We start from the raw sequence: 15,462 nt of genomic DNA, 5'->3' as shown, positions 1-15,462 counted from the left end.
GGAGCTAGTACTCCACGAATGAAAGTACGAGAGCCTTGTCTGGCCCAAGTATAGTTCTCTTTGTTCTGCACTGAATAGTCTCAGAGATACCATCTAGATCTCTGCTTGTTTTCTCTACAGCAGGGGTGTCCAAACTTTTCGCGTGGGGGGCCTCATTAGAGTTTTTGTCTTAGATAGGGGGCCGGCGAAATAATTTCAGAAAGATAAAGGAATTAAAAATGTATCTTGATTAATACTAAGACAATGACAAATTTGCATTTTTGTGAAGAAGCTTTAAATGAGATGATTAATTAATTGACTTACATTCTCGTCGCTATGTTGGACAGTGATTTAGTGAGATACCTGGCATTTCTTTTGCTTGCACAAGCATTCGCTGTCTGCCCGCACATTTGTTATCCTGAAGCGTAGTACTCCGATTTGATGCTCATCTGTCATGAGTGTGATCTTGATCACTCTCTCTCTCTCTCTCTCTCTCTCTCCCTTCCCCCCCTGCCCCCCCTCTCTCTGGTCCTGTCTTCTCCCGTCTCTCTCTAAGTCCCCCCTCTCTGCCCACCCCCCTCCCCCTGTGGCAAAGCATTTACCTTCTCTCCAAAGCTGTCTTTGCCTTCCTTCAGCTGCCAGGTGGCCAAACTGGGTTAAACCTGCAAAGCAGGTTAAATCAGTGACTGCCAGCCTCAATAAAATATTGAATTGGCTAACCCACCTCCTGGGGGTTAAGTTTCAGCCCAGGGAGTACAAAAGCAAGAAAGATGTGCTAAATCTTTATAAATCACTGGTTAGGACTCAGCTGGAAAATTGTGCCCAATTCTAGAAGGCACACTTTTGAAAAGGGTACTGAGGAGGTTCACTTGAATGATACCAAGATTGAGAGACTTTAATTAAGCACAGAGATTAGAGAAACTGGGATTGTTCTCCCTCGAGCTGAGGAGATTTAACAGATGGGTTCCAAATGGTTTTGAGAGAGTAAATAAGGACAAAACTTACCACTGGCAAGAGGGTCAATACTGGAGGACACAGATTTAAGAAAATTGGCATAAAAAGGGAAGGGGGTGGGGGGAGGGGTGTGGGGGGATGGTGGGTGGGGTGGAGATGAGAAATATTTTGTTATGATCTGGAATGCACTGTCTGAAAGGGTGGTGGAAGCATATTCAGTAGTATATTTCAAAACAGAATTGGATATAGACTTGGAAAGGAAAAATTTGCAGGGCAGGGGAGTAAGACTGATTGGATAGCTTTCTCAAAGAGCCAGTATAGGCAAGATGGGCTGAATGATGTCCTTCTGTGTGCAGTAAGATTTTATGATATTTATAACATGCAATGTATAAAGTTTGCAATATTTGCAAGGTTTGTAGCCTTCAGTACTGTTGATATTTTCTGAGGGAAGCTCATTGGATTGCCAAACAAATTTTGGGTTTGACAAACAACTATTGGATTATAGGAGATGAAAATAACCACTTGGCAAACACCAAAACTTAGGGTAGAGCCTGGTGAGTCAAATCCTTTTGTCAGTAATTATTCAGCTTGAGAGCCTTTTAAATTTAATTCTGATGAATTGAATGTTATTCACTTTTAGAGTAGTGATTCCGAGACCATTTTTTAAAAGAAAGAAATCTAACACCAAGCTACTTTAAAGCACGCAATTTCAAATATCTAAGTTATCATGTCATGCATGGGATATAATGCCATGTGTTGATGAGCAACAAAATCGATTTTTCATTTTAATTCTTCTCATAGAAACATACACCTGGGGATGTGACCAAAGCTTTGGCTGTCCAGGGAGACTGTATTTTCCTTTGTGCATCAGTAGCTGTATTCTAAATAATGCTTAAATCCCATTGATGGTTATTTATTGTGGGATCTGTGCACATAAATCGAATTCAGTCCCAAAGAAGCTTTGGAGATCCTAACCAGAGGTTAAGGTGAACTGGAGGTTAAGCACAGCCTTCAACTTGCATTTATTACATCATGATGTTGCTGTTTTGTGTCAGCACCCTGATGATAGCTTAAAGGATGTGACTCTAGACAGTGTTTCCCCCCCAAAAAATTCTAATTTTCTGAAATAGCTGTCTGAAAATCCATGCACTAATTGTAAGGTGAAATTTCCACCCCCACCCCTTGGTCTTCACATAACATTCTGTGATCTGGCAATAGTTTGACCTAGCCTTGGGCCTGTGCGGGTGCCAGTATGAAGCTGTACACAAAGATGTATGCTGGAATACCCAGGGCTGCGTGTGATTCTTCTTTCTTTTCGCTCCACTTAGCCTCTTCAACAGTTGAATGTTCGAATTCAAAGAGTCTGAACGTGGGAATTGCAAGTGTGAATCCATGTGTCATTTCTCTGTTGTAACATTTCATTGCTTTGGAGTGCTATTCTGCATCCCATGTGTTTAAAATAAGATGTTTCCAATTCTCTTTTTAACCTAAGCATGGACTGAGTTAGAGCCCATGGAATAAAAGGGACAGTATGGATAGAAAATTGGCTGAGTGACAGGAAACAGAGTAGTGGTGAACGGTTGTTTTTCAGACTGGAGGAAGGGGTATAGTGGGGTTCCCCAGGGGTCGGTGCTGGGACCCCTGCTTTTCTTGATTTTCTATTAATGACCTAAACTTTGGTATACAGGGCACAATTTCAAAATTTGTGGATGACACAAAATGTGGAATTATTGTGAACTGAGAGGAGAATATTGATAAACTTCAGGAGCAGATAGGCTGGTGGAAGGGTGGACAAGTGGCAGTTGAAATTTAATGCAGAAAAGTGTGAAGGGATTCATTTTGGTAGAAAGAACGAGGAGAGGCAATATAAAATAAAGGATACAATTCTAAAGGAGGTGAAGGAGCAGAGGGACCTGGGGGTATAGGTGTATTGAAATTGGCAGGGCAGTTGAGAAAGAGATTAATAAAGCTTGCAGGATCCTGGGCTTTATAAATAGGGGCATATATTACAAGAACAAGTAAGTTATGATAAACCTGTATAGAACACTGTTTCAGCCTCAACTGGAGTATTGTGTCCAGTTCTGGTCACCACACTTTTAGAAGGATGTTAAGGCATTAGAGAGGGTGCAGAAAAGATTCACGAGAATGGTGCCAGGGATGAGGAATTTCAGTTACGTGGATAGATTGGAGAAACTGGGCCTGTTCTCCTTGAAGAAGAGAAGACTAAGAGGAGATTTGATAGAGGTGTTCAAAATGTGAGGGATCTGGACAGAGTGGATAGGGAGAAACTCTTCCCATTGGTCGTTGGATCCAGAACCAGAGGATAACGATTTAAGGTGAAAAGCAGGGGTCCCAGCACCGACCCCTGGGGAACCCCACTATACCCCTTCCTCCAGTCTGAAAAACAACCGTTCACCACTACTCTGTTTCCTGTCACTCAGCCAATTTTCTATCCATACTGTCCCTTTTATTCCAGAGGTGACCATATGAGGAAAATCTTTTTTATGCAGCTAATGATTAGGATATGGAATGCTCCACCTGAAAGTGTGGTGGAGGCAAATTAATTTGAGGCCTTCAAAAGAGAATTGGACAATTATCTGAACAGAAAAGATTTCCAGGGCTACGGAGAGAAGGTTATGGAGTGGGACTAGATGAGTTGCTCTTGCAGAGAGCCGGCACAGACATGACGGGCCAAATGGCCTCCTGTGCTGTAATCATTCTGTGATTTAGTGACTCGTTACTGTGTAATTTTATCTGTTATTTCCAGTTGGAATTGTGCAAATTAGCTTTTCTTGAATTAAAGTATCTATCAGGTAGAAACAGATTTAAATGTTCCTGATTAAAATTCAGTGCATTTTATTTTAAATCTGATTGTGTTTATGACAAAATAATGGTTTTACTGCAGAATGTATGCTGAAGTGTTCTGTGAGTAAGATCGCGGGAGAAAAAAAATCCCCAAAGTGAAGGACAATTTCGAGGATCTATTCACAATAAGGTCATGTTAAGATAATTTGTTTTGGTTAAATTAATGGCCAATGAAGCAGAGAAATAGAAAAATTAAAAATGTGTAGCATATTTACAGACTGTTACATAGCTGAGATGGATTATCAGGGTGGATATATGATCAGATATGTGAAATTCTAATTTATCTCTTATCATGCGCTTAGGTCTATTTTAATAAGCATCACTGGTTAGCATCTGACTTCAGTTATAGCCAAACTGCTGCTTTATGTGGCGATGTGAAGTGGCTTCCTTCCTTGCTCTTAGTACGATGTGTGCATGCACGCATGAAGTTGTATCTGTCATCGTGCTAGCATTTGTCCTGGGGCTTACAACTAATTTGAAGTCACTGAAACAGTCAACAAATCTGAATGGCAACGTAGTTGTGCTGTATGTGATTCTGCACACAAACACAGAACTGTCTCAAATGTGCAGTATAATGCACTGTTAGTTAACAGCACCGAGTATTGTAGTATCAATGGTTTAGTGCTTGTGTTCCTCGCTGTCCTTACAAGCTTTCGATAAAGTGATGAACCAAGCATCTGCTATTGTTTCTCTTCCTCCTAGTAATGCTAGTTCTCTGAAAACTTGTGGATGAAGGCTGCACTGTTGCATATAATATGAAGTCTGACTTATGAACTGCCTTCTGTTCCTTCTTTCTGAACGTGCATCATTAATAAGATTAGATGTTGGCTTGTTCTGTTACTTTCAGGAACTGCCTTGACATCTTCTGTGTTGCTACTTACTCACCACCCCTGTTGAGACTTCACTGCCCCTTTTAAATGTTAAAGGCTTTACTACAACCCAAAATGGTCATTATATTGGGGCAAGTACTCATTATTTTACAAGGAAAAATCCAAGTAGGTATGGTACAACTGAACTCTTTTGTTGACCTAATAAGGTTGAGAGGTGAGAAATAATATGGAGACATAGTGTGCAAGGTTAGCTATTGATTTTAGCTTACAGTGTAATCAAGTTCAACATTTGTCTTGTTAGTGTCTCCTCCTTTAATTAAAAACCATACCATTTCTCAGAAGACACTGTTTGAAGCATCATTAAGGTCCTGTCAGACAGAAGCATTCAATCTAAGCTATAATGACTTTATCCTGTGGATAAATGAGAGGAAAGCAAATTGCCCCTTTGTGTTAAATAGACCTGAGAGACATACAGCAAATAGCCTGACTGAGGTTAGACCAATAGTGTCCTACTTATCCCTTTCATCTTGACGATTTCTGTTTTTTTTTAACCCGTTATCATCTGGCACTTTGCTTGGAATTAGACTTTAACAGGAGTGAGGCTGACAGGTGTATTCATTATCTGTTTGGTGATATGTAAGTATGTGCAAATGTGCAAATGAGATGTGCAAATTTTGATTTTTTTGGGGGGATGTAATATTATGTATGCATTTGTACAGTTTTATTTCCTAACTCAAATAACTAAAAATAGGTCTCATGTATTTTATGATATGTGGATAGGAGCAGGTTAACATTGAGCATGCCCACTAGATGGGTTCTGGAGTTACTGAAGCAATTCTTTTAGAAGTTCATGCCTCATTTCATGCATCACTTCAATCCTGTCAATGCAATGTATGTTAACTTGTATTTGACCGGTGAAAGGGCAAGGTTAACTTATCACAAAGGTACTCTTTGGCAACAAATGATATTGTTCAAGCAGTCGCCTTAACTGTGTGCCTGACAAATTACATGCAGTGACATTAGATAGGTTTCTACTGCTTAATGTGACAAATCTCCATGGGAACCTCTCTGAGGACAGAGATGGTCAGGCAGATTGGAACTGGTCACTCTGTCATACAAAGTGACAAATTCTAGATGAACATGACCTTTTGAACTCTGTATTGTTGACCTTTGGAAGACTTTGACTAATCTTGGGATATATGCTTTTTCTTCTTGGGCACTTTTATATTGACCTTTTGAAATTAAATTTTGCTAATGAATTAGATCAAGCAACTTGGATAACAAGATATTTTAAAAATATATTGTGCAGTATGACAACTGCAGGATGATTTGCTTTCTACACCAAATATTAACCGTCGGTTGTTCAGCAAGCAGAACATTGGTTTCTTATTTGGAAGGCCATGGCTCAAATTTGCAACTTGTTAATGAAACTTAGCCACCCTCGGTGGCTGAGTATCATCAACTCCAACCAGTGTTTTATATGGAACTTCTCTTGCTGAGAAAGCGCTTGGCACATTTCAGGACCTTTCGATCAGTTTTCCATTGAAATGAGTTTGATTGGGAGTTTGGGGATTGGGGGATAATGTTGAGAGTTATTTAAAAAGATAGTGTATTCGAAGAAGATTAAAAATGGGCTACAATGGTAAGATATTTAAGATGCTTATGACTATTTTTGATATTAGATTCCCATTGACGATAAATAAGAAATCTATTAGCTCGTCTCAGCAATTGAAAGACTTATTGTTGCAAAGTAGTTGATCCTTTTTTGGGCTGTTATCAAAGAAATATGAGACAAAGGTTGCAACACAGGTTAACAGGTTGTTTGCAGTGACATTTTTCAAGAGGAAGCTCTGAGGGCTTCCATTAAGAGATTAGCAATACTGAAGGAACAGTTACAAGTTAATCTTTGTTTAATTTAAGTAAGATGATCCACTGATTTGGGAAGCATGGTATAAACTTCAGTTTGTGTCATTACATGGTTAAGTTATACTGTGTGAATTAATTGAGTTCGATCATAACTCTCATTCTGCATGTTCACCTTATAAAATGAGTCATAGACACAGTCATTGGGTATGTGATCATATTTGCATGGTGTACACGTGAACTTGAACCTTTTTGTTGGTAAAATTGTAAGGCGAGATGCAGAGTGTATGAGTGTTTATTGATCGCTGTGAGTGCTTTGCTACCTTGCTGATGGAATGATAGGTATTAATTAAATATACACATGCAAACTATATTTACCTGTATTGTGAGTGTATGTAAGATATTTGCTCCTAAAATTTGTGGATGTAGCGAAAATGGTGTCGCTATTGACACATATGTGGCTATGGGGCAATTTATGTTGGACACCACTGATCTCGGGCAATGTCAGTCAGCTATTGTAAATGGAAAGGAACATGGAAACATAGGTAAAAGGAGCAGGAGTAGGCCATCCGGCCCCTCGAGCTTGCTGCACCATTCCACCAGATCATGGCTGATCTACCTCAACACCATTTTCCTGCACTATATCCACATCCCTTGATATCTTTAATACCTAGAAATCTATCAATCTCTGTCTTGAACATACTCAATGACTGGACCTTCACAGCCCTCTGGGGTAGCGAATTCCAAAAATTCACCATCCTCTGCGTGAAGAAATTCCTCCTCATCTCAGTCCTAAATGGCTTGCCTCTTCTGAGACTGATGCCACTGAATTTGTGACAATCCTGAGATATTGACAGTGCTCTACCTGAGAAACCAGCAGGCAGCATATACCTCTCAGCTGCTAGAACGATATTGATGGTTACTGTGGAAAGGGTTGGAATTCACATTGTGTCAGCTTGATTCATTTGATAGCAGTTTTACCTCTGGAGTTAGAAAATTGCATATTCAAACCCCACTGCAGGACTTGTCTGCGTAAAACAGGCTGGCACTCGAGTGCAGTACTGAGGGGTTGCCATAGTGTCAGAGTTGCTGGTCATTGGATGAGAATAAAAAAGAAGCATATTATCTCAAAGATTGTGGAGCTTTGAGATGCAGAGGGATCTGGGTGTCCTAGTGCATGAGTCGCAAAAGGTTAGTATGCAGGTACAGCAAGTAATTCGGAAAGCTAATAGAATGTTATTGTTTATTGCGAGGGTAATTGAATACAAAAGTAGAGAGGTTATGCTACAGTTATACAGGGCATTGGTGAGACTACATCTGGAGTACTGTTATAGTATTGGTCTTATTTAAGGAAGGATGTAAATGTGTTGGAAGCAGTTCAGAGAAGGTTTACTAGACTAGTACCTGGAATGGGCGGGTTATCTTATGAGGAAAGGTTGGACAGGCTAGGCTTGTATTTGCTGGAGTTTAGAAGAGTAAGAGGCGACTTGATTGAAGCATATAAGATTCTGAGGGGTCTTGACAGGGTGAATGTAGAAAGCATGTTTCCTCTTGTGGGAGAATCTAGAACTAGGGGTCACTGTTTGAAAATAAGGGGTTGGCCATCAAAGACAGAGATGAGGAGAAATTTTTTCTTTCAGAGGGTTGAGAGTCTTTGGAACTCTCTTCCTCAAAAAGCGGTTGAAGCAGAATCTTTGAATAATTTTAAGGCAGAAGTAGATAGATTCTTGATAAGTAAGGGAGTGAAAGGTTCGTGGGGGTAGGAGGGAATGTAGAGTTGAGGTTACAATCAGATCAGCCATGATCTTGTTAAATGGTGGAGCAGGCTTGAGGGGCTGAGTGGCCTATTCCTGCTCCTAATTCGTACGTTAATCAAGAACCAGTCTGCCTAATCTAATGGCTCGGGTGAATATTCAAGATCTTCTAGAATTATTGGAAATAGAGAAGGGAAGTTCTCCTCGTGTTCTGATCAACATTTGTGCTTCAATCAGCACTAGATTTACTGATCATAATTTCTTTAACGTAGGTGGGATTTTGCTGTGTGCAGAATAGTTGCTGTGTTTCCCTATGTAACAGGAGTTGCTGTAGCAAAAAATTAGTTTGTGTGTGCAGCACTTTGGGATATTTCAGTGAGATTTAAGGAGTTATATATAAATGTAAATGTTTCTCTTATAGTAAAGGGGCAATTGCAGGTAATGGAAGCAATTGTATGAATAAAAGTTGTATGCTAAGAACAAATGATTGTGTTACCCTGCTCACATTATTTACTCAGTGAAATTGTCTTGCGTGCAAATGGCGAGCATCTTTTACAAAACAATCTTGCAATGGATTCAGATTTCCTTCTGAGGAGACGAAACCATTAATCCCAAATAAAAACAGCACAAGTTTGGAAGAGTCCTCATATATAATGCTGTGATTTTCAGTTTGAAGACTTGGGTTATTTTGTTTTAAAATGGAGGTTGGCAAGGATAGGGGTAAGCAAGACAGGATATGGACACCAGGGTTTTGGATGAGCTGGTGTTTACAGTGGGTGAAGGATAGAAGCCTGGCCAAGGGAGCACTGGAATTTTTGAGGTTGGAAGTGATAAAGGTGGGATGAGGGTTTCAGCCACAGCTGGACTGAGGCGGTGATGTTAGAGAGTTGGAAGTAGGCAGTCTTTATGATTGAAAGGTTACGAGGTCAGAAGCTCAACTCAGGGTGTAATAGGATGCCAAACAATCTGCTTCAACCAAGGCATTAAATGTTTAGGGTTTGCAATTTGTGACAAGGCTATAATGTTGGTGGCAGGGGCTGAAGAAGGTAACCAATGGCCTTTCCCATAAATAAAAACTGAAAATGCTGGAAATGCTCAGCACATCAGGCAGCATCTGTGGAAAGAGAAGCGGAGTAAATGTTAATGATCATAGTGATCATTGAGGACTGAGAAACCAGCAGGCAGCATACAGCTCTTGTCAGCTGATACAGAGCAATATTGATGGTGACTGTAGAAAGGGTCATTAATTACATTAATAAACTTGCAAAATGGACATGTAATTGGCAAATGAACTTCATTGTAGATAACTGTGAGGTAGTACATTTCGGTAGGAAGAATAAAGCGGCCACATACTCCTTGGAAAATAAGTGTTTAAATAGGGTAGAGAAACAGAGTTTGGGAGTACTGACAAATAAATCATTAAAAATAACAGCACAAGTTGTTAAAACCATTAAAAAAAAGCAAACAAAGTACTGAGATTCATTTTTAGAGGGATGGAATTCAAAAGCAGAGAAGTTATGTTAAACCTGCTTAGAACCTTGGTTAGTCCACACTTGGAGTACTGTGAACAGTTCTGGTCTCTATATTGTAAAAAAGAGACAGAAGGACTGGACAAGGTACAAAAAAGATTTCCTGCAGTGATAACAGAATTCAGAGGTTATACCTATCAGGAAAGAATGAACAGGTTTTCTCTTGAAAACAGAAGACTGAGGGGTGATCTGATCGAGGCCTTTAAGATTATCAAAGGGTTTGATAGGGTAGATGACAAGCAGATGTTTTCACTTGCAGTTAAGACCAGAATTAGGAGGCATAAATATAAGATAGTCACCGATGCATCGAAGAGGCAATTCAGGAGAAACTTCTTTACCGAGAGAGTGGTAAGAATATGGAACTTTCTGGCAAGGACTAGTTGAGGTGAATAGCATAGATGTATTCTAGGGGAAGCTAGGTAAGTGCATACGGGAGAAAGGAACAGAAGATCTTGATGGGGTTAGATGAAGGAGGGTGGGAGGAGGCTCTTATGGAGCATAAACACCGGCATGGACCTGTTGGGCCAAATGGCCTGTTTCTATGCTCTAAATACTTTATAAGAGATTTCTCCTTATCTCAGTCCTAAATGGTTGACTCCTTATCCTGAGGCTATGATGGCTCGCTGTAGACTCTCCAGTCAGGGGAAACGTCCTCTCAGCATCCACCCTGTCAAGCCCTTGAAGAATCTTAAATGTTTCAATGAGTTCATCTCTCATTCCTCTAAACTCTAGACAATATAGGCCCATTCTACTCAATCTCTCCTCAAAGAACAATACTGTCATCCCAGGAATCAATCTAGCCAACCTTGATTGCACCCCCTGTAAGGCAAGCATAATTATTCCTTGGGTCAGGAGACCAAATATGTACATGGTGCTCCAGATGTGATCTCACCAAAGCCCTATATAATTGCAACAAGACTTGCTTACTCTTATACCCTGCCCCTTGCAATAAAGGCTAACATACCATTTGCCTTCCTAATTGCATATTGTACTTGCATGTTAACTTCATGTGTTTTGTGTACAAGATCGCCCAGATCCTTCTGCGTACTAATGTTTCCCAGTCTCTCACCTTTGGAAAAAATATTCTGCTTTTCTATTCTTCCAACCAAAGAGGAAAATTTCACATTTCCCCACAGTGTACTCCATCTGCCACTTTCTTGCTCACTCCATAGCTCAGTCTATATCCCTTTGCAGCTTCTTTGGATCCTCACAGCTTCAGCTTACTTACCCACCTAGCTTTGTATCGTCAGCAAATTTCTATATATTACACTTGGCCCCTCATCCACGTCATTGATATAGATTCTAAGTAGCTGAGGCCCATGCAGTGATCGTTGCGGCATTCCATTAGTTATAACCTGCTAACTCGAAAAATGATCTGTTTATTCATAGTTTCTCTTTTCTGTTCTTTGACCAATCCTCAATCCAAGCTAATATATTATCCCCAATCCCATGAGCCCTAGTCTTGTGTAGTAGCCTGTTGTGTGGCATCTTATTGAATGCTTTTTGAAAATCAAATATACTACATCCACAGGTTCCCCTTTATCTGCCTTGCTTATTGCACCCTCAAAAAAACTCAACAGATTTGTTAAACGTGATTTTCCTTTCAGAAAACCATGTTCACTCTGCTTAATCACAGTATGATTTTCTGAGTACCCTGTTACCATATCCCTAAGCATTTTCCTGACTACTGATATCAGGCTAACTTACCTGTCATTCCCTGCTATATCTCTCCCTCTTTTCTTGAACAGCGGAATTATATTTGCACCCTTCCAATCCATGGGGACCGTTCTAGAATCTAGGGATTTCTGGAAGATCAAAAGTAATGCATCCGCTATCTCTACAGCCATCTCTTTTAAAACCCTAGGATGTAGGCTGTCAGGTCCAGTGGATTTGTTGGCTTTTAATCCCATTAATTTCTCTAGTACTTTTTCTTCACTAATATTACTTTAAGCTCTTCGCTCTCAGTAGACTCTAGGTTCCCCACTATTTCTCAAATGTTTTTGTATCTTCCACTAAGAAGACAGATATAAAATTATTGTTTAACGTCTCTGCCATTTCCTTATTCCCTATTATAATTTCTCCTGTCTCAACTTCTAAGGAACCCACATTTACTTTTGGTAATTTCTTTTTACATGCTTGTAGAAGCTCTTACAATCTGTTTTTATATTTCTCACTAGTTTACTCTCCTATTTTCTCACCCTTTATTAATTTCTTGGTCATCCTTTGCTGATTTTAAAACCCTCCCAATCCTCAGGTTTACTACTGTTTTTGGCAGCATTGTAAGCTGCTTCTTTTAATCTAATACTATCCTTAACTTCTCTAGTTAGGCACAGTTGGAACACTTTTCCTGTGGAGTTTGTATTCCTTAAGGGAATGTGTATTCTTTGAGAAGAATGTCTTATTTCTTTAAATGTTCACCATTGCTTATCTATCCGATCATGTCTTTTAATCTAACTTCCCAGTCTACCTTAGCCAACTTGCCCCTCATATCTGTGTAATTGGCTTTGCATAAATTTAAGGCCCTAGTTTCGGACTTAACCACATCACATTGAAACTCATTATGAGCAGTCACTCAGTACAATAGCTGAGGGAGGAAAAGAAGGAGGGAAGATAAAATTTGGGGTGGGTAAAGGGCAGTAGAGATGAGTAAAACAAAGTGAGGGACTTAAAGGAAAAGAAGTTGCCAGAGGAGTAAGGGGTGATACTAAAGTAATGTTTGGTGATCACAATGTCCTTTTATGCGAATAAACTGGAGTTAAGTGTGGAGGAGGTGGTGATTTGCAGAGTCCAAGGGGGAGTGAACGGGATGGGAAGAAGGTTGTCGGGGTTCGCCCCCCAGTAGGATTGCTGGACAGGAAGGTCAGAGAACGAGAGGTGGATGGGGCATTTGGGGTTGCTTCTGGTATGGAGGCATGGATGGGTGCTTTGATGGGCAGTTTGGAGAATGCTGAGAGAGGCACAGAAAGTTGTTCTAGATTTATTCAAGGACTTTGAAGCCTGGGATGGTGGCAGTCGAGTAAGAAGGCAGATGAGTAGTGATTCTCTAAGAGAAATTAAAGGGAGGGAGCAGCTGGATATCTAAAAGATGGAATGAGAAAAATACTGATATCTGGTTGCCTGTTTATCTTGATCCCAAAATACCCCTGATGGTCAGACTAGCCAGTGTTGAAGTGAAGACCAAGGATCATTCGCTGGTGTGCCAAACTTCAGTGTCTCGGGACATAACTCTCAATAATGCTAGGTTTGCACTACCTGGTGTGACCATCAATCAAGGAATGAGCAGTTTAATCAGCTACACTAGGTATGATTTCTTATGCTCACAAGCCATTAATATAGTTATCAAATGTGAGATTTTTACTTGATCTACTTCATTGTTTCCAACACCTCATTATTGGCATTAAAACCCCAGCCCCCCCCAATTCCAATGTAATATGCAGTGCAGCAAAGAGAATTATTAGGAGCAATATGAACAAACCATTTAGTCGTGGCTGTCTGCTTTCACGAGATTTGAATAGGAAAATCAGAGTATGCACACATTGATACAGCTGCATGTTTGGCTTCAGTGCAGTTAAACAGTGGAAAAAGGTACACTGTTGAAACACTTAATTATGTAATTCTCAAAACGACACATTTTTAACTACTTTTAGATGATTTGAAAACATGTATTAGAATAAATTGAAGCAGAAGGAATATGTTGGCAATAATTTTGATATGGAAGAAAACACTGAGCAATGTCTGCTCATTTGTTTGATCAACTAGAGATAATTGTTAATATTTTAGGAAAAAATATTGTTTTTTATTCAGAAACAAACTTAAGAACTCATGCAATATAAATATAAAGGAAGACAACCTGAATAAGCAACGTTTACTAAAATTACCTCAACCAGAGTTTATTGACCTACTGACTGTACTTGTGTATATTTGTTATAGTTTAATAAATAAAATGATCTGACTGCAAGTTTGCTTTTTATTTTAACAGCCATTATTGAGAACTTTAACACGGATATTTGATTGGAGACACAGCTTGCAAAGTATCCCTTCTGTTAATAGTATTTTGGTTTGTCACAGGAACCCGCCACATCCTTATATCTTTGTACTGGAGAACAGACCTGATAGTTGGCCATTTCTTCTTCAGCAGATATCTGCTATCTTTCAACAGCCTCCAGAGAGGTAAAAATGTTATTTTAATAATAAAGCATCTATTATCGAGAGTAACTTTAAAATATGTAATAATAACAGAACAGTTGCATCAGTCAAAAATATATTTTTTTAAGGTTCTCCAGTTGCTCACCACCTTACTATATAACTATACTTGTCAAAGAGTGGTGGTATGTGGGTACGTGTCTCTGATTCTTCACTTGCAGAGCTCTTGTTCTTGGCTGACCCTTTGCTGAGGCAGTTATTGAGTGCTGACCAGTAGAACATTATCGTGCACCTGTCTCATGCTCTTTTTCTATCAGTTGAATACAGCATGTCATTTCCAGAGGTATGGGACCTGGATAGTTGCTTGTCGTCTTATGGAAGAAATATTGAGGGTGGTGAAGGGAGAATATAATCAAGGAGAAAATTGCAAAGAAATAAAAAAGGGAAAAAATGATTTTAGTGTCGACCTGATGGTATTGTATACCAAATGGAGATACTTAAAATGTGCTATTTTCTGTTATTATTAAAGGCTAAGTGCATCCATTGTGCTAATGATGGCACCGTTTTTCAAGTATCTGTACTGTGAACCTTCCTGTCTGCGAGAGAACTCTGAGCTCCGTCTAAGCCTTCTTAAGGTTGTACTTCAGTCCCAATCTGGAGAGGAAAAGAATGCACCTACACTGTTTGCCCAGCAGGCTCTCCGACTCTTCTTTGACCTTGTTCCACATTTGCAGGTAAGATCTCACAGCATTGTTGTGGATATTATTAACTGATCACATTGATTATAAAAAGATATGTCATGACTCTCTGACCTCTTTCAACAGCACAGAGTCGTAAAATCAAAGCAGTTGAAAAAACCTATTCCCTTAAATGGAAATATTACTTAAATTAAATTAGATATTTTGGACGTGGCATTTCCAACCTAAGATGGGCAGATTGTTCACACATCTCCTTTCAAGTTGTATTGTTTTAGGGAACTTCAATATAATTCTAATATGTGCTTCTACTACTCTGCTCAGCTTGGGATGTCAACTAGTGCAGACGTCTGAGACTTTATCGTGCAGATGTAAAGTGAAAACATGAATAACTTTTATCAGCTCCCGAGGGTGTTCCTTATCACTTGAGCTCAAAGGTGCGGCCAATGTTAAACAAGTTTAAATGATCTACATATTGCTGCTACTGTTCTACTGGAATAATGCTAACTGTGGGAAGATTTACTGTCAGCCTGTCTGTAGCTTAGAGCTTGTGTTTGATGAGTTCCTTTATGAACAGAGCAGGAGTTTGACATATTTCTTGTTCACAGCTAGATTACTCTTGCTGAAATTTGCTCTTGCATCACCTTGATTTTTTTTTTCCTTTTATTCCAGCTGCACAAATTTATTTAAATGACTCAGTGTAATGTCACCTTTAGTATAGCTGGTTAAGATATCTGCTTGCTTTGTCTTTGCATGGAAAACCTGATAACCACTCATGTTGGCCCTTAATTGAATTCAAATCCATGCTCTTTGCCACTTCAATGAAACTATTAAGGCATTATGTTTCTCT

At 39.5% G+C, this 15,462-nt stretch overlaps 1 protein-coding gene across 11 annotated transcripts in view; it reads left to right on the top strand.

Moving 5' to 3' along the window:
- focad (focadhesin) overlaps positions 1 to 15,462 on the top strand; it is a 268,225-nt gene that overhangs the window by 56,791 nt on the left and 195,972 nt on the right. For all 11 annotated transcript variants that reach the window (XM_068030258.1, XM_068030260.1, XM_068030265.1 and 8 more), the window contains 2 exons: positions 13,843 to 13,944; positions 14,447 to 14,651. In XM_068030258.1, the coding sequence (XP_067886359.1) occupies positions 13,843 to 13,944; positions 14,447 to 14,651 (307 nt within the window). The remainder of the gene's footprint in view (positions 1 to 13,842; positions 13,945 to 14,446; positions 14,652 to 15,462) is intronic.

The sequence above is a fragment of the Heterodontus francisci genome, chromosome 4 (assembly GCF_036365525.1).
Source record: "Heterodontus francisci isolate sHetFra1 chromosome 4, sHetFra1.hap1, whole genome shotgun sequence".
NCBI classification, from domain to species: domain Eukaryota; kingdom Metazoa; phylum Chordata; class Chondrichthyes; order Heterodontiformes; family Heterodontidae; genus Heterodontus; species Heterodontus francisci.
This window is presented reverse-complemented; position numbering and strand designations above follow the sequence as displayed.